This window comes from Nerophis ophidion, unplaced genomic scaffold (assembly GCF_033978795.1).
Source record: "Nerophis ophidion isolate RoL-2023_Sa unplaced genomic scaffold, RoL_Noph_v1.0 HiC_scaffold_38, whole genome shotgun sequence".
NCBI classification, from domain to species: Eukaryota; Metazoa; Chordata; class Actinopteri; order Syngnathiformes; family Syngnathidae; genus Nerophis; species Nerophis ophidion.
This window is the reverse complement of record NW_026906960.1, coordinates 312,485-336,163: the sequence shown is the minus strand read 5'-3', so window position 1 is coordinate 336,163 and position 23,679 is coordinate 312,485. Positions and strand designations below refer to the sequence as shown.

The 23,679-nt window shown below is 42.6% G+C and overlaps 1 protein-coding gene across 3 annotated transcripts in view; it reads right to left on the bottom strand.

Moving 5' to 3' along the window:
- LOC133546700 (gastrula zinc finger protein XlCGF57.1-like) overlaps positions 1-23,679 on the bottom strand; it is a 237,351-nt gene that overhangs the window by 3,342 nt on the left and 210,330 nt on the right. For 2 of the 3 annotated variants that reach the window (XM_061892495.1, XM_061892497.1), the window contains exon 1: positions 16,334-16,858. The exons of the other annotated variant lie outside the window; for it this stretch is intronic. In XM_061892495.1, coding sequence (XP_061748479.1) covers positions 16,334-16,508 — 175 coding nt within the window. In that variant the 5' untranslated portion in view covers positions 16,509-16,858. Of the gene's footprint in view, positions 1-16,333; positions 16,859-23,679 lie in introns of those variants that run through there. 3 annotated transcript variants of the gene reach the window in all.

The following is a 23,679-nucleotide window of genomic DNA, read 5'->3' as shown; positions in this document are numbered from 1 at the left end:
CTAGACACTCAAATTGCGTTAGAGTGAGAACTGAGAAGGCATCATTCTTGCAGTCCACACATTCAATCAGAATCAGAATCAGACAGACCGTATTTCCTTGAATTGCCGCCGGGTATATAGTATGCACCTGCCTAGAATTACTGCCGGGTCAAAAACGTTTCGCAAACTAATTAGCGCGTGCTTAGCATTACCGCCGGCTCATGATTAACGCCGAGTCAAACTCGTTTCGCCAAATAATTAGCATATGCCTACAATTCCCGCCGGGTCAAACTCGTCACGTCACGAGTGACACTTCACCTGTCATCATTTTCAAAATGGAGGAGGCTGATTTCAATAATTTGAAATCGCATGAAGGGAAGAAGATTAAGAGCTATTCAGCAGGATTTAAGGTCCAAGCTATTGAATATGCTAAAAAGAACAGTAAGCAGCTATGTTTTATTAATATACCGTAGCTGCGTGTGTCAAATATGAGTCATTAAATGACTCCCGCCTCCTGGTGGTAGAGGGCGCTAGTGATCCTTCTTGCGACTACTCGGCTGCAGAAGAAGTGACAACAAGCAGCAAGAGTTTATTTTTTCCTCTCGCTTGCACTTTTAACATGGAGGATTACATATCTAAAATAAAACAGTTTTCTAAACTGGACTTTCAATCGAAGCAGGAGGTAATAATGGAAGATCTCCATCAAGACAGAGAGACTTTTAAAACTGAAGAAAGATAAGGAGGACTTCTATAAACAAGTTATCGATGCTTTTTATCAGAAGGAGCTGCGCATAGACATCATTTATAAGTAAAGGTAAGACCATAATAACTTTTTTTTATTAAATGTGCTTTTCATGATGTATCCTTACATCACACTCAATTTTTTAAGCGCAGGCCTAAATACACCGCATGCCTTTGGTAAGCGCCGGAGTGAGAAGAGGTTTTACATTAATTAGCGCCCCGGCGGCAATTAAAGGAAATACGGTACTTTATTAATCCCCAAGGGGAAGTTAAAACTTTCAGCAATATGGTAAGCTACATTTAATAATAATAATAATGAGTAGATGAGGCAATTGTTCAAGGAATTGTGTGTGAATGCAGACAATTCTCACAAGACCACAACTCTTCTTCTCTCACCTTCCCAAAGTAATAATCTAGTCAATAATCACTGAACTTCACAAAAAAATAAGGCATATTATATCAACAATGACTTTTTTTCAAGATGGCGCCGCCCGTGACTGACGTCTTTGCGTCGTCCTCCTGACAACATTTACGTTTTTTATTTATTATGCAAACCCCGTTTCCATATGAGTTGGGAAATTGTGTGAGATGTAAATATAAACGGAATACAATGATTTGCAAATCCTTTTCAACCCATTTTCAGTTGAATGCACTACAAAGACAAAATATTTGATGTTCAAACTCATAAACTTTTTTTTTTGTTGCAAATAATAATTACAATTTAATGGCTGCAACGCGTGCCTAAGTAGTTGGGAAAGGGCATGTTCACCACTGTGTTACATCACCTTTTCTTTTAACAACACTCAATAAACGTTTGGGAACTGAGGAAACTAATTGTTGAAGCTTTGAAAGTGGAATTCTTTCCCATTCTAGTTTTATGTAGAGCTTCAGACCTTCAACAGTCCGGTGTCTTCCATCCATCCATTTTCCAACGCTTATTCCCTTTTGGGGTCGCTGGCATCCATCTCAGCCACAATCGGGCGGAAGGCGGGGTACACCCCGGACAAGTCTCCATCTCATCACAGGGCCAACACAGATAGACAGACAACATTCACACTCACATTCACACACTAGGGACCATTTAGTGTTGCCAATCAACCTATCCCCAGGTGCATGTCTTTGGAAGTGGGAGGAAGCCGGAGTACCCGGAGGGAACCCACGCATTCACGGGGAGAACATGCAAACCCAAGACTACAGGACCTCCGTATTGTGAGGCAGACACACTAACCCTTCTGCCACCGTGAAGCCCAGTCCGGGGTCTTGTTGTCGTATTTTACACTTCATAATGCGCCACACATTTTCCATGGGAGACATGTCTGGACTGCAGGCAGGCCAGTCTAGTACATGCACTATTTCACTACAAAGCCACGCTGTTGTAACACGTGGCTTGGCATTGTTTGGCTGAAATAAGCAGGGGCATCTATGATAACGTTGCTTGGATGACAACATATGATGCTCCAAAACCTGTATGGACCATTCAGCATTAATGGTGCCTTCACAGATGTGTAAGTTACCCATGCCTTGGGCACTAATACACCCCCATACCATCACAAATGTGTAAGTTACCCATGCCTTGGGCACTAATACACCCCCATACCATCACACATGTGTAAGTTACCCATGTCTTGGGCACTAATACACCCCCATACCATCACACATGTGTAAGTTACCCATGCCTTGGGCACTAATACACCCCCATACCATCACAGATGTGTAAGTTACCCATGCCTTGGGCACTAATACACCCCCATACCATCACACATGTGTAAGTTACCCATGTCTTGGGCACTAATACACCCCCATACCATCACACATGTGTAAGTTACCCATGCCTTGGGCACTAATACACCCCCATACCATCACAGATGTGTAAGTTACCCATGCATTGGGCACTAATTCACCCCCATACCATCACACATGTGTAAGTTACCCATGCCTTGGGCACTAATACACCCCCATACCATCACAGATGTGTAAGTTACCCATGCCTTGGGCACTAATACACCCCCATACCATCACACATGTGTAAGTTACCCATGCCTTGGGCACTAATACACCCCCATACCATCACACATGTGTAAGTTACCCATGCCTTGGGCACTAATACACCCCCATACCATCACACATGTGTAAGTTACCCATGCCTTGGGCACTAATACACCCCCATACCATCACACATGTGTAAGTTACCCATGCCTTGGGCACTAATACACCCCCATACCATCACACATGTGTAAGTTACCCATGCCTTGGGCACTAATACACCCCCATACCATCACACATGTGTAAGTTACCCATGTCTTGGGCACTAATACACCCCCATACCATCACACATGTGTAAGTTACCCATGCCTTGGGCACTAATGCACCCCCATACCATCACACATGTGTAAGTTACCCATGCCTTGGGCACTAATACACCCCCATACCATCACAGATGTGTAAGTTACCCATGCCTTGGGCACTAATACACCCCCATACCATCACAGATGTGTAAGTTACCCATGCCTTGGGCACTAATACACCCCCATACCATCACACATGCTGGCTTTTCAACTTTGCGCCTATAACAATCCGGATGGTTATTTTCCTTTTTGTTCCGGAGTACACCACATCCACAGTTTCCAAATATAATTTGAAATGATGACTCGTCAGACCACAGAACACTTTTCCACTTTGCATCAGTCCATCTTAGATGAGCTCGGGCCCAGCCAAGCCGGTGGTGTTTCAGGGTGTTGTTGGTAAATGGGTTTGGCTTTGCATAGTAGAGTTTTAACTTGCACTTACAGATGTAGCGACCAACTGTAGTTACTGACTGTGGTTTTATGAAGTGTTCCTGAGCCCCTGTGGTGATATCCTTTACACACTGATGTCAGTTTTTGATGCAGTACCGCCTAAGGCAGGGGTAGGGAACCTATGGCTCTAGAGCCAGATGTGGCTCTTTTGATGACTGCACCTGGCTCTCAGATAAATCTTAGCTGACATTGCTAAACACGGTAAGTAATGAATAATTCTGCCGGTAATCATAGTGTCAAAAATAACGTTCAAAATATAAAAGATTTTCATGCATTTTAATCCATCCATCCGGTTTCTACCGCACCTGTTCAAGAAGTCGCATTAATGGTAAGAAGTATTTTATTTATTGCTGGTTAGCTTCAGAATAACAATGTTATTAAAAAGAATAAGAGACTTATTATACTCAAAAAATGTTGGACTTACCAAAAAATGAATGCATCATCATCATTTATTGTTATTCCTTTCATTAGAATGCATATATACAAGCCACGTACAATTGACACTTTCATTGTTTTTTTTGTTTCTTATACATTTCCATGATCAGAAAGGAGCAGATGGAAGAATAATAGTCTTATATTTATCTGCCCCCTTTTTAACACCAATTATTTTCTATGACTTTATAACTGTTCCCTCCAACAACACCCGAACTCCAACATACTTTTCAATTTTCCTTTAAGTATTTTCACAATGACACGTCCAATCAAATCAAAATTCAGTTTGATATAATTCCAGTTTTCTCTTTTTATAACTTTTTAAAAACAAAGGTATTCTCACAGCTTTTTAAGTCTTTGTTTAGAGAATATCATGCTTTCACAGCAACAACAGACAAGCACATTTGTTTCAAATTTGTTGGCACTCTTGGATGTTTAAAGTCATACGGCCTTCTGTGGTTCTCATCTTCAGATGTGAACACACAACTTTTGTACGTCCTTTGGAAGAATTGTATTTCTCGCTTTGAACATCATTAATAGACTATTCAATTCTACAATGTCTTTTAGTTTTAGTAATTGTGACCTAATGAAGTGGTTTTGTGTGGTCTCTATATCGTACTTTAAAAATTATACAAATTGCTCGTTTCTGTGAAATAAAGGCATTATGTTGCTATGATATGTATTTCCCAATATTTCTGCACAATAATTGAAATAAGATAGAATATTCAGTATTCAGTCTTAAAAAAAATATTATATGGCTCTTATGGAAATACTTTTTAAAATATTTGGCTTGTATGGCTCTCAGCTAAAAAGGTTCCCGACCCCTGGCCTAAGGGATCAAAGGTCCGTAATATCATCGCTTATGTGCAGTGATTTCCCCAGATTCTCTGAACCCTTTGATGATTATACGGACCGTAGATGGTAAAACCCTAAATTCCCTGCAATAGCTTGTTGAGAAATGTTGTTCTAAAACTGTTCGACAATTTGCTTACAAAATGATGACACTCTACCAATCCTTGTTTGTGAATTACTTAACATTTCACGGAAGCTGCTTTTATACCCAATCATGGCACCCACCTGTTCCCAATGAGCCTGCACACCTGTGGGATGTTCCAAATAAGTGTTTGATGAGCATTCCTCAACTTAATCCGTATTCATTGCCACCTTTCCCAACTTCTTTGTCATGTGTTGCTGGCATCAAATTCTAAAGGTAATGATTATTTGCAAAAAAAAAAAAAAGTTTATCAGTTTGAACATCAAATATGTTGTCTTTGTAGCATATTCAACTGAATATGGGTTGAAAAGGATTTGCAAATCATTGTATTCCGTTTATATTTACATCTAACACAATTTCCCAACTCATATGGAAACGGGGTTTGTAGTACTAATTTGCATCCTAAATGCAAAGTTTTTGCACGTAACTGTGAGATATAACAGAGATGCACTTCTGGACATCGGAAAACCTCACCACGAGCTCACTTCTAGTCTGACGGACTTCAACTTTCTGCTACGACGAGAGCCAGCTAACCACAAAACAACCACAACAAGACGGCGGGGCTACATGCTAGGCTAAAGGCTAGAGCAGTGGTTCCCAAAGTGGGCGGTGGAAAGATCTGGGGGGGCGGTGAGGAAGAAGGGGGCGGCAGTCCGAAGTGGAAGTCAGAAGTTCGAACGTTGGTTTGACGATTTGTACACAACACGTGCAGCAGGACGAGTCAGTGGACGACGCATCAGGGTCCGGTTACCACACGCCGCTCTGGCCCAGTCAGATCCGACAGCATAGACTACAAAAGCAAAAGCTCAGGTTTGTAATTTCAAGCTTGTAATGTTCAGAATTTTATCTTATAATAAAAACCGCATTCTGGCGGTCAACATCATCTTGAGTTCAAGTCAACATGAAATTGGGGACTCGCCAGAACGCGCCGTGTTGTGTTGTGTTGAGCTGGTTAGGGTGGTGCATTCACTGATATATATTGTTACCAATATATTGTGTGTATTGTACACACCTGGATGAACTGCACAGACACATGTCTGAGAGATTTGAGGACATTTTATTGCTTGAAATACCAGACTGGGTGATCAATCCATTCCTAAATGTCGACGGTGAAGAAACTGGAGTGGCAGAGGAACAACTGATTTCAATTCAAAATGACATTGAGCTAAGGCCAAAGTTCAAAAAGTCATATCAAGATTTTTGGTTACAAAAAAAAAATCTCTGACTGCTATCAAGTGCTGTGGAACAAGGTCAAGATGTACTTTATTGCCTTCCCAACATCATATTTAGTAGAACGGGGTTTCAGTGCAGTCGCCTTGCTTCTTTCCAAGCAAAGAAACCGACTGAAAATGACTGACCGCGGGGATCTACGACTTCTTCTTAGTGAGTTCCAGCCTGATGTTGAGAAGCTTATGTCCCTGCACCAAGCACATCCATCCCATTAATATTAAGTGTGAGACAATGAAGGTTACTGGTGGAATGTTTATTTACCATTCTATGTTGCTGAAACAGTTAAAACTGCTAAAAAATAAACTGGTTTACTAAATTGGGTTTTATTTGTGAAATACACATTTGTGTTTAACTTTTCTCTTTTCAAATTGCAGCATACCAAATATCAAGAAAGAGGTGTTTGTTTCCATATGTGTCTGTGGGGGTGGGCGCTAGGAATTCACTGGGGAGCCAAGGGGGCGCCAGCCTGCAAAAGTTTGGGAACCATTGGGCTAGAGCTACACAACCACCACTGCCTAGCCTGCTGCTAGCTAACGTGCGCTCACTCGACAACAAGCTGGATGAGCTGAGAACCAGGAATCGGAAACCTGGCTTTCGGACAGCATCCCAGACTCTGCTATCCAGCTAACAACGCACTCAGTCTACCGTGGAGACCGGACAAAGGCTTCAAGAAAGGCGAGAGGCGACGGGGTCTGTGTTTACGTGAGTAACAGCTGGTGCTCGGACGTACAGGTGGTTGAAAGACACTGCTCGGACAACATTGAGTTGTTGATGGTGAAATGCAGACCTTTTTACCTGCCAAGGGAGTTCAGTGCAGTGTTTATACTGTTTGTTTACATCCCGCCACGGGCGGACTCCACTACAGCGCTAAAGCTGCTGCATGACGTCATCAGTAAACAAGAGACCCCACACCCTGATGCTGCGTTCACGGTAGCTGGGGATTTTAACCACCTAAAGAGTGTCCTCCCAAAATACCATCAATATGTGAACTTTACTACGAGGGAGATAAACACCCTGGACCAGGTGTACTGCAACGTGAGGGGAGCCTACAAGGCTGTACCCAGACCACACTTTGGACTATCTGATCACATCTCAGCTTTTCTATATCCAGCGTACAGACAGCGTCTCAAGCAAGCCCCCCCAGTGAGTAAAACTGTTCAAGTTTGGAATGAAGACACTGAACTAGTGCTTCAGGACTGCTTTGGGAGTACAGACTGGGACATGTTCAAAACTGCTGCTCAGAGGGATGATGGTACTGTGTATTTAGAGCAGGGGTAGGGAACCTATGGCTCTAGAGCCAGATGTGGCTATTTTGATGACTGCATCTGGCTCTTAGATAAATCTTAGCTGACATTGCTTAACATGATAAGTAATGAATAATTCCGCTGGTAATCACAGTGTTAAAAATAACGTTCAAAATATAAAACATTCTCATACCAAAGTATTGCAAGATCTCGCAAAACATCCATCTCCCTTTAGGGGCTCCGTATGATTGTAAACAGAATAGAGGACAAATATTCCAGGCAGATTTTAAGAATTTAAAATCAACAAAATAATCATACCTGTCATTTGCATTTGAATATATGGGTCAGTTCTAAGGAATATAAGGGATTGTCAACGTTTAACGATTTTACTTGTCTTTTTTCTCTGTCTTGTGCTGTGAATCTTTTAAAATCAGTATTAGGGGCGGCATGGCTCGGTTGATACAGTGGCTGTGCCAGCAACTTGAGGGTTGCAGGTTTGATCCCCGCTTCCGCCATCCTAGTCACTGTCATTGTGTCCTTGGGCAAGACACTTTACCCACCTGCTCGCAGTGCCCGCCCACACTGGTTTAAATGTAACTTAGATAATGAGTTTCACTATGTAAAGCGCTTTGAGTCACTAGAGAAAAGCGCTAAATAAATATAATTCTCTTCACTTCACTTCATACATTTTAATCCATTCATCTGTTTTCTACCGCACCTGTTCAAGAAGTCGCATTAATGGTAAGAAGCATTTTATTCATCATCGGTGAGCTTCCGAATGAAACTTTTATTAAAAAAGAATAAGAGACTTATTGTGTGAAGATCTGTCACTTCATTTCTGTTCGTGCTTCTTTGTTTTGTATTTACTTTCCATCAGTGCTCTTATTTTGTTTCCATTTCCTGTTTGTACCGCTGAGCGCTGTGTTTTTTCCCCTTACCTGCTGTTGGTTGGCCGCCGGTACACACCTGCTGCCAATCAGCATGTTTCTATTTCTGCTTGTCTTGCGCCTTCCTCATCTTACCTGTTCTTCGCTCTCCTGGTTCCTGCATCTTGGTGCCACTACTACTGCTGCCATGCGAGTTTGTGACATATTATACTCTATAAATGTTGATCTTACTTAATAATGCAGACATTTTGTTGTATTCAGTGTTAAAAAATATTATATGGCTCTCACGGAAATACATTTTAAAATATTTGGCTTAAATGGCTCTCTCAGCCAAAAAGGTTCCCGACCCCTGACATAGAGGAACATGCTTCCGGTGTAACTGGCTACATCAGTACGTGTGTGGAAAACATTGTTCCCCAAAAACAATACAAGATATACCCAAACCAAAAACCCTGGATTAATGTTCGGTCCAAGCTACATGCCCGCTCCACTGCATTTGTCTCAGGCAACGCTGAGGACTAGAATAAGGCCAGATATGACCTGTGTAAATCCATCAGCGAGGCCAAGGGACAATGCAGACAAAAGCTGGAGGGATTCTACTCCACCACAGATTCCCGGCGCATGTGGCAAGGCCTGCAACACATCACAGACTACAAGCAGGGGAGCAGGGGGGTCACAAACTGCCAACGCTCACTGCCAGATGAGCTGAATGAGTTCTACGCCCGCTTCGAGGTCCTCAACACCAACTAACAGAGAGGGGTTCTGACCACGGAGCCCACACAGGACCCACCGCTCACTATGACAACAGCAGAGGTACGTACAGTTCTGAAGAAAACAAACCCACGGAAGATAGTCGGCCCAGATAACATCCCTGGCCAGGCCCTCAGGGTGTGTTCATCAGAGCTGGCTGACGTACTTGCTGACATATACAACTTGTCACTAACACAAGCTGTTGTGCCCACCTGCTTCAAGACCACCACCATCGTGCCCCTGCCAAAGAAAAACACTGTGACCTGTCTGTTGCACTCACCCCAATAGTGATGAAGTGCTTCGAGAGGATAGTCATGTCACACATCAAGAAGACCATCCCAGACACACTGGACCCTCTACAGCAGGGGTCACCAACCTTTTTGAAACCAAGAGCTACTTCTTGGGTACTGATCAATGCGAAGGGCTACCAGTTTGATACACACTTAAATAAATTGCCACAAATAGACAATTTGCTCAATTAACCTTTAATAGATAAATCTATGTATGTATATATATATATATATATATATATATATATATATATATATATATATATATATATATATATATATATATATATATATATATATATGTATAAATGGGTATTTCTGTCAGTTATTCCGTCCTAACTTTTTTTTCCATTTACGGAAGGTTTTTTTGTAGAGAATAAATGATGAAAAAACACTTAATTGAACGGTTTAAAAGAAGAGAAAACACGAAAAAAATGAAAATTAAATTTTGAAACATTGTTTATCTTCAATTTCGACTCTTTAAAATTCAAAATTCAAACAAAAAAAAGGAAGAGAAAAACTAGCTAATTTGAATCTTTTTGAAAAAATTAAAAAAATTATTTATGTAACATCATTAGTCATTTTTCCTGATTAATATTAATTTTAGAGTTTTGATGACATGTTTTGAATATGTTAAAATTCAATCTGCACTTTGTTAGAATATATAACAAATTGGACCAAGCTATATATCTAACTAAGACAAATCATTATTTCTTCTAGATTTTCTAGATCAAACATTTTAAAAGAAATTCAAAAGAATTTGAAATAAGATCTAAAATTGATTCCACAGATTTTCTAGATTTGCCAGAATCATTTTTTTGAATTTTAATCATAAGTTTGAAGAAATATTTCACAAATATTCTTCGTCGAAAAAACAGAAGCTAAAATGAAGAATTAAATTAAAATGTATTTATTATTCCTATTTTCTTTCTTTAGTTTATTTCGAACATGAATATTTACAACACAATACAATACAGACAATAAAAATTATTTACAATAAAAAAAAAAAATACTTGAACATTTATTTAAATTGTCAGGAAAGAAGAGGAAGGAATTTAAAAGGTAAAAAGGTGAATGTGTTTAAAAATCCTAAAATCAATTTTAAGGTTGTATATTTTCTCTAGAATTGTCTTTCTGAAAGTTATAGGAAGCAAATAAAAAATAAAAATGAATGTATTTAAACAAGTGAAGACCAAGTCTTTAAAATATTTTCTTGGATTTTTTAAATTCTATTTGAGTTTTGTCTCTCTTAGAATTAAAAAGGTCAACCAAAGCGAGACCAGCTTGCTAGTAAATAAATACAATTTAGAAAATAGAGGCGGCTCACTGGTAAGTGCTGCTATTTGAGCTATTTTTCGAAAAGGCCAGCGGGCGACTTATCTGGTCCTTACAGGCGACCGGTGCCCGCGGTCACCGAGTTGGTGACCCCTGCTCTACAGTTTGTCTACCGGCAGAACCGGTCCACTGAGGATGCAGTCAACCCCGTCATCCACACCACCCTCACCCACGTAGAGGGCAAGGACACCTATGCCAGGCTATTATTCATCGACTACAGCTCTACTTTTAACACGGTCATCCCACAAAAACTCAGTGCTAAACTCCTCACTGTTGGTCTGACACCAACTCTATGTGACTGGGTCCTGAACTTTCTCACAAACCGGCCCCAGTCAATCAGAATCGGCAACCAGACATCAGGCACAAAGGTTCTAAGCATTGGGACCCCCCAAGGCTGCGTGCTGAGCCCCCTATTGTACACCCTCTTCACACACGACTGTGTGGCCTCCCAGAACAACACCACTATCATCAAGTTAGCAGATGATACTACGGTCGTCGGACTGATCACCGGGGGATCTGAGGCAGTGTACAGAAGGGAGGTAGCGGAACTGGTGGCCTGGTGTCAGGATAATAATCTCTTCTTGAACACAGACAAGACCAAGGAGATGATTATTGACCCATGGAGAAGGAGTGCACAGTACACACCTCTGTACATAGGGGGGACAAAGGTGGACAGGGTGAAAACCTGTAAATTCCCCGGGACCCACATCAGCGAGGACCTCACCTGGGATCACAACACCCAACAAACAATAAAGAAAGCCCAGCAGCGACTGTACTTCCTAAGAAGGCTGAGAAAATTTGGCATGCCACCAAAAATTCTCAGCAACTTCTATAGAAGTACGGTTGAGAGGGTCCTTACCAGCTCAATCACGGTCTGGTATGGAAACTGCACTGCTAAGGACAGGAAGGCACTCCAGGGAGTGATTAAAACTGTTCAGTACATATCAGGAGCAGCCTTCCCCTCACTACAGGACATGTAGTCTACCAGGGCCACCAGGAGAGCACACATCATCATCAAGGACAGTACACAGTCTCTTCAGCCTTCTACCATCAGGCAGACCATACAGGAGCCTGAAATCCAGGACTACCAGACTGACAAACAGTTTCTTCCCACAGGCCATCAGGCTTGTGAATGCTAGCTCCCTCCAACTCCCCGTTTTTACTTTTGTCTTTTTGAACAAAAGACAGCTACCTTGACCACCCCCGAACTGTGAACCATCACTGTAGACACGTTTCACCGTTGATCACTAAAGACACTTTAACTGCTGCTGTGACCCAAGGTCACCTCCATATTTATACTGTTGACTGTCAATCAGAATGTGCAATAATGTTATGTTACTTACTGTGCCTTGTATATACATTTTTATTTTTAGCTAAGTACCGTGTGACTTGTTGAAGGGTGGACTAGCAAAGTAAGATTTTCATTGTACGGCAAACTGTTTAACTGTGCATATGACAATAAACTATCTTGAATCAAAAAGTGATTTGATGTAATATTTTGATATTTACACATCGCATATTTACACACACGCATTTTACTAGAATACCCTTATGAGCATTACATATATCAATATCAAGTACCTACTGTACTGTTTACTTGTTGAAATACCATTTTTAGAGCAAATATATGCCCAAATGGCCACTTTGTTGCTGCCAAAAATGTATTTTAAGTAATATTTTGATATTGACACATCTCATCTCTGCATATTTTACTAGAATACTCTTATGGACATTACATATATATATAAATAAAGTACCTACTGTACTGTATACTTGTAGAAATACCTTTTACAAAGCTAAAATATACCAAAACAACCACTCTGCTGCTGCCAAAATTTGATTTCAAGTAATATTTTGATACTGACAAATCTCATCTCTGCATAGTTTACTAAAATACCCTTATGAGCATTACATATATCAAAATCAAGTACCTACTGTACTGTTTACTTGTTGAAATACCATTTTTAGAGCAAATATCTACCTAAATGGCCACTTTACTGCTGCCAAAAATGTATTTTAAGTAATATTTTGATACTGACACATCTCATCTCTGCATATTTTACTAAATACTCTTATGGGCATGACATATATATAAATCAATTACCTACTGTATACTTGTAGAAATACCCTTTACAAAGCTAAAATATACCAAAACAACCACTTTACTGCTGCCAAAAATTGATTTCAAGTAATATTTTGATATTTACACATCTCATCTCGGCATATTGTACTGGAATACTCTTATGGGCATTACACTTGTATAAACCTAGTACCTACTGTACTGTTTACTTGTTGAAATACCCCATTTAGAGCTAAAAACTACCCAATTTGCTACTTTACTGCGACCAATAATCGATTCCAGATAATATCAACAATAATAACAAAATTGTCAGAATAATTATATATAAGTTATAAAACAACTTTGTTTTCCATTGAATTCAGGTCCCCTGCGAGAACACCCAAAACTGTCTTTCATCTTATCAAACAAAAGGCTTGTAAAACTCCACTATCTGCGATGGGATGCAACATGGAGGTGTCGGTTTCTTTGATCTATTGACAGCCACAGGAGACCTTTTCTTGACCCGAGAGCTACAAAGCGGAGAGGGAGCAGACCTGACGCAGCACAAGGCACCTTTTCTTTTAACTGTTTATGATCGAGTGCGACAGCCATTTACGACCCCCCTCCCTTTAGAAACATCTGAAGCTATGTAATCAGAAAAGCCCCAAAGGAAAGAGGACGCGTGGAACTCCCTCGTCAGAGCGTGGTGGGAAACTGTACGAAGTTGCAGCCCAGACGTTTCTCCTCATGAGCTAAATTGAATCCTGTCTGTGTTTGATTTCTTTGCTCCTTGTCTTGTTTAATAGATGTCATCGGCAAAAATGTCAAAGCATATCTCTGAAACACAATATTATACCTTCTGAAAACGATAGCAAGAATATACCTACAAATTTCAGAAAACGTCACGAGCAAACACTTTGTTTAAAAAGTTTTTACTGCCTTTTTAGCCCTTTCCTCATCGCAGCCACCCCCTCGTCTTCTCCCCCCCAGCCATGGTTGCAACCCCCTACTCCTCCACCAGACATTAGTCATCTTTGTGGACCAGGTCAGAGGTCAACTGAGGAAGCTGCATCCTAGAAACTATCTGGTGCGCACCAGAATCTATCTAGTGTGCACTATGTAATATTTAAGTACAGTCTTTTATTTTCCAATCAATTCATTTTGTAACATGAATTGATTAACGTGGACCCCGACTTAAACAAGTTGAAAAACTTATTTGGGTGTTCAATTGTACGGAATATGTACCGAACTGTGCAATCTACTAATAAAAGTATCAATCAATCATTCAATCAATTCCTACATGCAAACACAGTGTTACTGTTCAAACTGTGTGTAATGCAACAGTATTTAAAATTATTAAATATACTCGTTAAATAATGTGTCCTCCTTGTTTTTAATGAATAATTAAGGCCTACTATGCTACTGTATTTTAATGCTGTTCATGATGGTGGTACTTGGAAATCCAAGTATTTTCTGAGGTGGTACTTGGTTAAAAAAGTTTGACAACTACTGACGTAATGACATTGTAAACTAAATTGGCAGACACCTTTTTGTTTTACCTAAACGGCGTCTGCTCATACATCGCGCTTCCAACGAGATCCCGTCACCCCCCGAGTAAAAAGGTTCCACAACTGTTCACGTTTTACCATCTCATCTTATTTTCCATCATGTGAATGTTGGAAGTGGAACTAAATATGATCTCTGAGAGGGTTACACATTATTACCAAAGCAGGGCCCCCGTCCACATATACCAGCGTTTCTCAAAGTGTGGGGCGGGCCCCACCTGTGGGGAATAGAGACATGACAGGTGGGGCGCGAGGAACGGGAGGGAATTTCACTTAAAAACATTTTTTCATTATTATATTCTTGCGGCGGCAATGACCAAGAAGAGCGCGGAGTTGGAATATAATTACAACACTTTATGTACATATTTATATCATATTTACATAATATGTAACTACAAGCTCCATTCACAGACAGAGTCCCACTGCTTTTATGAGCGGTCAAGCGAGTCAAAAGCCGAAAATGTTTTTTTATTTTTTATTTGTGGCGGCCGTAATTCTTTCGTGGCGAGCCGCCACAAATAAATGAATGTGTGGGAAACCCTGACATGAATGTTACTTGATGTTCAATACATTTGAAAATGTTAAGCTTGGCATTAGTGAATTATATTTATATAGCGCTTTTCTCTAGTGACACACATAGTGAAACCCAATATCTAAGTTACATTTAAAGCAGTGTGGGTGGCACTGGGAGCAGGTGGGTAAAGTGTCTTGCCCAAGGACACAACGGCAGTGACTAGGATGGCGGAAGCGGGAATCGAACCTGCAACCCTCAAGTTGCTGGCACGGCTGCTCTACCAACCGAGCTATGCCGCCCCATTAGCGTTCTGTTGTGGCGATGGGGGCAGGTGGGGCTTGAAAACTCCCCCTTGTCCAAAGTGGGGGATGACAAAAAAAGTTTGAGAACCACTGACGTATACAATACTACTACATATCTGATGAAAAACAACATTATTTTAGTTTTTTTAATTATAAGTGTGCCAAATCACCTCTATTTGGACATTATCTAATGCAGGGGTGTCCAAAGTGCGGCCCGGGGGCCATTTGCGGCCCGCAGCTAATCGTTTACCGACCCGCCACACATTCTGCAAAAATTGCAAAATTGATAGTATTGCAAAAATTCAAAAACACATTTAAAAAAAGTGGAATGAGGTGAAATATAATGAGAAAACGTGGCAATGTTGACACAAAGCTGCCATGCAAGCAGTTTTTTTTTTTCCTTGTGTCTTTATTTTTTTTTTTTTTCCATGTTTTATGTAGAAAAATATTCCATATGTTGTGTGGTTGCCATATAAAAAGATCAAAATTTGGACAAAAGAACATAAAATAAACAAAATAATAGTTCAAACTTAAAATCGACAGATATATCCGAAGTTTATCTTTAAATTTAAGTGTTAAAAGTAAAAAAAAATAAATCTAATAAAAATGAATCACTTTATGAGTGGGGAACCTTTCGGATCTCAAATATATTTAGTAGGATTTTATTTAACTTTTCACTGTGATTACTCAAAAATAATAAATAATTAAAATCAATGATGTCCTGCATTATTGATCTTTGAGGGCTTGAATTGCTAAATAAAGGAACTCTCCTGAAGGAATCAATAAAGTACTATCTATCTATCTAAATACTGCATATTTCAGTTTTACGATGAAAAAACAAGTTGTCTTTGACTGAAAAGGCACAAAACCTTATTTGTTTTACTTTATATCAACCTCAAGTTGATATAGAGATTTACTGTAAGCATTAAATAAAAAAATAATAATAATAATTTGACCTTTTTTTTTTTAACATTTTAGTGACTGAGACCCTCTATGCTCCCCAGGAGCCCTAAGGATTAAAAAAAAATCCATATATTTTGTTATGGTTTGAAAATGAAATCAAAATGGCCCCTGCATGCTTACATTTTTCCGTGTTCGGCCCTCTGTGGAAAAAGTTTGGACACCCCTGATCTAATGGAAATGACTGCTGCAAACACGTCATGTTCATGATGAAATATAAAGTTAGTAAAAATGTGAGAGTAAGAAGTAAACAAACCTGTTCTGTGTAACACAACTTGAGCTTTCTTGAAAACAGCCTCCAATAGTTGACGTAGTCTCTCGTTCTCTTCTTTTGTACGAGAAAGTTCCTCTTTGTACTCTGCTATCATTCTTTCACACATTTTCACACAACAAAGTTCCTCCTCATACTTTGCTATCGTTCTTTCGCACATTTTCACACAATCACAACACTTTACACTCACACTTGATCTTAACTAAGCGATGTGTTGATCAAATCCGCGTCTCTTTGTTAGCGGCTAACAAGCTAAGCTAACTAGCATGCTAAGCTAATTGGCGCGCTCAAACAACTATCAAGCTAAGCAGGCCTAATAATCTCCAAATGTGGCTGAGACGAGTGGAGTTTATCCTGACACGGAGGATGAATAAAGTGTAGTTAGTAGCGATGTGAGGAGATGTGCCGAGGCTTAGAAGCGTGTGTGGAGAAAAGGAGGACTTTGCCGCAAAGCGCATGTCTTCCAAGCATGCGTCCGTAGGGGCGGGGCCAAAGAGTCATAGTTGTGATGTTTTGGGCTAGGGAGTATAAGAACTACACTACCCAGCATGCAACAGTAGTGACGAGCATGCGCGGTAGCCCCGTGAAGTGGTGTCGTATGTCGCCATGCGGACAGCTAGAATGTGGTTATGAGCACGCTGTGTGAGTCAACGTTGAACACGCCTCGTCTGCATTTATTACAATTAGACAGACAATACAATAAATGCATTAAAAACAGTACTAGTTAATTATTCTCATACATACATGATTTAAAGTAAAATACGGTTTATATATTTGAAATATCATTTTTGATTGATTGATTGATTGATACTTGTATTAGTAGATTGCACAGTACAGTACATATTCCGTACAATTGACCACTAAATGGTAACACCCCAATAAGTTTTCAACTTGTTTAAGTCAGGGTCCATGTTAATCAATTCATGGTACAAATATATACTATCAGCATAATACAGTCATCACACAGGTTAATCATCATAGTATATACAATTAATTATTTATATTATTTACAATCCGGGGGGTGGGATGAGTAGCTTTGGTTGATATCAGTACTTCAGTCATCAACAATTGCATCAACAGAGAAATGTGGACATTGAAACAGTGTAGGTCTTACTAAGTAGGATATGTACAGCCAGCAGAGAACATAGTGAGTTCAGATAGCATAAGAACAAGTATGTACATTAGAACAGTGGTCCCCAACCACCGGGCTGCGGAAGAATTTTTTATAAAAAAAAAAAAATAATAATAATGTTTTTTTGTATTTTTTTTTTAAATCAACATAAAAACACAATATACACTTACAACTAGTGCACCAACCACAAAAAACTCCCTTTTTCATGACAAAACGTCCCTTTTTCATGACAAAGAAGAAAAAAAAAAAAAAGAAAAAAAAAAGGTTTGTCCCGGTGGGATTTCTCCATCAGTTGCTTGGCACTCCTGACAACTCTTTCCGCAAGTCCATTCGACTTGGGAAACTCTGGGCTACTGGTGGTGTGGATGAAGTCCCGCTCCTCAGCAAATTTCCTGAATTGCTCACACTTGTACTGTCTTACATTATCAGATAGCAGTGTGTGTGGTGTACCGTGCAATGAAAAATTTTATTTTCATTTTGGAAATTACAACTGTCGCTGTGATGTTTTGTAGAAGGTCAATTTCAAACCATCCAGAATAGGAATCCACTATCACCTGGTAGTGTTGTCCACGCCATTCAAAAATGTTTGTAGCAACTGTGACCACGGAAGGTCTGGAACTGGATGGAGATGAAGTGGTTCTTTCTGCTGATGTGGTTTTGTGCTGTTGCACACTGTGCAAAAAAGTAGTTCTTTAGTGATGTCTCGTGACATTGATGGCCAAAAGATGATACCTCTTGCTCTGCGTTTGGTCGCTTCAATGCCTGGGTGACCTTTGTGTACAATCTTAATGTACTCTTTTGTAGTGACGTTGGAATGACTGCTTTCTGCCCTTTCATGACAATTCCATCTTCCACAGTGAGTTCGTCTCTGTAGGGGAAGAAAACTTCAATGGCAGGCTGCAGCTGAGTCTTTCTGGCAGGCCATCCACGCTGGATAACTACACTGAGTCTGCATTACTTCAACCTCCTCCATGTGCTTCTTGAGCTCTTCCAGGCGGGCTGTAGAAATGTAGCTCACAGACATGACGTCGAAAGAACCACTATCAGATGGGCTCTCACTGTCTGTTGCATTAGGGGCTCTTGAAAGAGTGTCAGCCAAGTACATGTGCTTTCCTTTTTTGTAGATTAGGCTTATGTCATAGCTTTGCAAGCGTAGCAGCATCCGCTGAAGACGGGCCGGGGCATTGTGAATTGGTTTCTTCAAGATAGTCCCCAACAGTTGGTGGTCAGTTTCTACTATGGTGGCCTTGCCATACACATAGTCTCTGAACTTGGTGCATGCAAACACAACAGCTAGAAGCTCCTTCTCAATTTGAGTGTACCAAGTTTCTGTTTCTGTAAGGGTGCGGGATGCAAAGGCTACTGGCCTTCCATTTTGCATGAGGCAGCTCCTAGTCCAAAGCATGACGCCTCACAGGTCAGCCTGACTGGCTCTTTGACATCTTAGTAGGCCAATACTGGTGGAAAGGAGAGACATGCTTTCAGGCGGTCGAAAGCATCTTGGTGTTGCTGGAACCAGCACCATGCGGTCTCTTTGTGAGTCAGCTTCCTCAGTGGCGTTGCGATGTCACTGAGGTTTGGAATGTGCTTGCCAAGATAGTTAACCATTCCCAGGAAACGGTGAAGTGAAGTGACATCTGTGGGGACTGGCATGTCTGTGATGGCAGCAGTTTTGGAGGGGTCAGCTTTCAAACCTTTACTTCTGAAGATATGACCAACATAGCATACTTGGTCAAGTCGAAATTTGCATTTCTGCATGTTGAGTTTGAGGTTTATTTCCTTCACACGTTCAAGCACCTTTTTTGGCTTCCGATGATGATGTCATCGACAATGACTGAGCATGGATATCCAGCAAAGAGCTGATCCATTGTGCGCTGGAATACTCCGCTTGCTGAGTTAATGCCGAAAGGCATGCGAAGGAATCTGTAACGTCCAAAAGGAGTACTGAATGTTGTCTTCATTGAGGACTTCTTGTTCAGGCGGATCTGCCAGAATGAATTTTTTGCATCTAGCACTGAAAACATTTGTGCTGCTACCTCCTCCACACTTCTCATGGGGTGGTGGGGCCGTTTTAGTGCTTCATTTAAAGGCCTACTGAAAGCCACTACTACCCACCACACAGTCTGATAGTTTATATATCAATGATGAAATATTAACATTGCAACACATGCCAATATGGCCTTTTTAGTTTACTAAATTGCAATTTTAAATTTCCCGGGAGTTTCGTCTTCGAAACGTTGTGTAATGATGACGTGTACGCAAGACGTCACAGGTTTTTAGGAAGTATGAGCGCTGCACACACACACACAGCTAAAAGTCGTCTGCTTTAACGGCATAATTATACAGTTTTTTGGACATCTGTGTTGCTGAATCTTTAGCAATTTGTTCAATTAATATTGGAGAAGTCACAGTAGAAAGATGGAGTTGGGAAGTTTTAGCCCTTAGCCACACAAACACATGGTGATTCCTTGTTTAAAATTCCTGGAGGTGAAACTTTCCTATGGATCAGAGCGCGGTCAAGAGAACATGGATCCCGACCACACGTCAACCAGCAGGTTTCGGTGAGAAAATTGTGGTTAAAAAGACAGTTCTTACCGGAGAAAAGCTGAGCTTGTGCCATCCATAGCTGCCGTCGACTCCCCTGAGACACTGCGCGTCAAGACAGTCGTGGAGACACCCTTCCGACTATCAGGTACTATTTAACTCACTAAAACACTGGCAACACAATAGAAAGATAAGGGATTTCCCAGAATTAACCTAGTAAATGTTGCGATCTGTGGCTCAGATCTTCACGTGTTTGTTTTTTCATTCTCTGTCTGACCCGTTTATTTCCTGTTTTTATCCATCACTATGGTTACACATCAGTCCACCTGCTAGTCTCGCCCCGCACACCTGCTAATAATTATCACCCTCCTATTTAAGCTCACCTTTTCTGTTCACTCATTCTCGGATCCTAATTTGCCCACGCGCATCAGTGACGACTCTCATCATTCGTATGTATTTTCTCGCTAGCTCTCACGCCAAGCCACTTTATTGTCTAGCTTTCATGCTAAATGTTTTGTTTACTCTTTTGTGTCCTCGTACCAAGTTCTAGTTTTCCTTGTTTTATCCTAGCTTTCACGCTAGCGTCTTTTGTTTACTTTTTCTCTTTACACCAGTATTTTTGTTCATAGACTTTTGTTATTAAATACCCTTTATCTTACCTATGCTGTGTTCTGCTTCGACGCATCCACGGGAAAACCACACCGGCATTACAATGCCGAAGAAGAGTCATCACAGTAGGATCCGAGCATTAAGAAGTTTTTCCGCGTCTGGCAACCACGAGGAGACCTTCGACGAAGGCACATGGAGGGTATTCCGAGCGATGGAGGCTGAAACTCTCCGATGCAATCCAGACGAAAGCATGATGTGGGACCTGGAGGGAAAACTGGTTCCGATCGATGCTTCCGGGAGCGGTGAGTTTCCCTCCCGCAGCGCTCGCGCTCGTCCGCGTAGGCGGAAGCCGCGAAGTATGGCTTCGTCGGGCGACAGAGACTTGCCCACTCCATGTCTCCCTCCTCACGAACACAGCAATCTACAGTCAGCACACAAGACCCCTACACCATTGTTTGGGGACCCAATAACACACTTTGCTAACAGTTTTACCGACTGGGCAAATTCCCAACTTGTGTCCCGCGCAGATGACGTCATTTCGTCGACGCCCCCCGGTAACGCAAGCCCGTCCTCCGATGATGACGTCATCAACAAGGAATTTTTGGGGGAAGATTCGTTTTCTCAGCCATTTTCAAATGACAATAACATTAATAATAATATACAAAAGTATCAGGATATGTTTTCTTATTATTCTAGTCAACCTCAGTCACCTAGTTTTTCTTCTAACCCACCGTTTAAACCTCATTCTCTGCCCAAGTCCAAGGTTTTTTCTCCCTTTTCAAAGGGACACTCTGGACAATATAGAGGGGAGGGGTCTGCCCGCCTACAAACCTCCCACCACCCTCCCTTATGGTCAGTCCCTGACCACAGGGAACGGGTCTGGGATTCCCGTCTGGAGGGGGGGGCTATGGCCTATAGCTGTGTTGCGGAGGTAGGGCAGACGCTACCTGTTCTTAAAACTGCTAAACAAAAACCTCCATGTAGGCCACCTTTACCTGTTTTTCGGCCCGCTAAACGCTTAGCTCCTCCTAGTAGACCTCCTCCACCTGTGTTCTCCCCGGTCAAGTCACGCCCTCTTAGACCTCCTCCACCTGTGTTCCGTCTGTGCCCTAGTTCTAGTTTTAGTCACAGTCTCTCTCAGAGTTCGAGTCCCAGCCTTCTTCGTAGCCCATGCTCTAGTCCTACTCGTAGACCGACTTGTAGACTGAGTCGTAGTCCAAGTCCTGGTCCGAGTTTCCGTTCTGATTCTAGTTGTAGTCCTAGTCTTTCTCGTAGTCGTCGTAGTCCTAGTTCCACTCGTAGACTGATCCGTAGTCCGAGTCCTGTTTCGAGTCCGGTCCCGAGTCTTGTTTCTTGCCTTTGTAATATTAGTACTGATTCCCCTCGTGGTCTTAGTCCGAACCCTAGTCCTTACCCAAGTTCTTGTCCGAGCCCCAGTGTTACTGTAAGTCCTAGTCTTTGTCCTAGTCCTTGCCCGAGCACCAGTTTGATTGTTAGTCCCAGTCCTTGCCCAAGCCCTAGTTTGACCGTTTGTCCTAGTTCTTGCCCAAGCCCTGGTATGACTGTAAGTCCTGGTCATTGCCCAAGCCCTTCTCAAAGCACTAGTGTGATTGTAAGTCCTGGTCCTCTCTCAAGTCCTTGCCCGAGTCCTAGTGTTTGTCTTATCACTCATCATAGTCCTAGTCCTGCTCACAGCCAGTCCCCTAGTTCTCCTCGGCAGACCCCTGTGCCTGCTCCTCGGCTGAAGCCGACACCTGCTCCTCGGCTGAAGCCGACACCTGCTCCTCGGCTGAAGCCGACACCTGCTCCTCGGCTGAAGCCGACACCTGCTCCTCGGCTGAAGCCGACACCTGCTCCTCGGCCGGTTCTCACACCAGCACATGACTCTGACCTGGTTTTCACGCCAGCACATGACTCTGACCTGGTTTTCACGCCAGAATTAGACTCTGACCTGGTTTTCACGCCAGAATTAGACTCTGACCTGGTTTTCACGCCAGAATTAGACTCTGACCTGGTTTTCACGCCAGAATTAGACTCTGACCTGGTTTTCACGCCAGAATTAGACTCTGACCTGGTTTTCACGCCAGAATTAGACTCTGACCTGGTTTTCACGCCAGAATTAGACTCTGACCTGGTTTTCACGCCAGAATTAGACTCTCGCCTGGTTTTCACGCCAGAAAATGTTTCTAGCCTTGTTCTCACGCCAGTTTCAGACTCTAAACTGGTTCTCACGCCAGCACAAACTCCAAGGCTGGAGCCCACTCCGGTACCAGCACCACGACAGGTACCGGTGCCAGCTCCGCGCCGCCAAGCACCGGTGCCAGCTCCGCGCCGCCAAGCACCGGTGCCAGCTCCGCGCCGCCAAGCACCGGTGCCAGCTCCGCGCCGCCAAGCACCGCCGACGACGGGGCTGGAGCCCACACCAGCGTCGACGACGGGGCTGGAGCCCACACCAGCGTCGACGACGGGGCTGGAGCCCACACCAGCGTCGTCGACGGGGCTGGAGCCCACACCAGCGTCGTCGACGGGGCTGGAGCCCACACCAGCGTCGACGACGGGGCTGGAGCCCACACCAGCGTCGACGACGGGGCTGGAGCCCACACCAGCGTCGACGACGGGGCTGGAGCCCACACCAGCGTCGACGACGGGGCTGGAGCCCACACCAGCGTCGACGACGGGGCTGGAACCCACACCAGCACCACCGACGACTACGCCTGCATTCACGTCAATGACGACTCCTGCGGCTCCCAGGCCGCCTCCGACGACTCCTGCGGCTCCCAGGCCGCCTCCGACGACTCCTGCGGCTCCCAGGCCGCCTCCGACGACTCCTGCGGCTCCCAGGCCGCCTCCGACGACTCCTGCGGCTCCCAGGCCGCCTCCGACGCCTTCTTCGGCTGCAGCACCCGCATCATCCTCGCCAGCTGCACTCGGGCCTGCTTTGGCTGCAGTCCCCGCACCCTCGTCTGCTGCTTCCAAGCCTGCTGGGATTTCGGTGCTGAGGCGTCGTCCACCACGTCGACCACGGGCGTGGCCTCTGCGAGGTCAT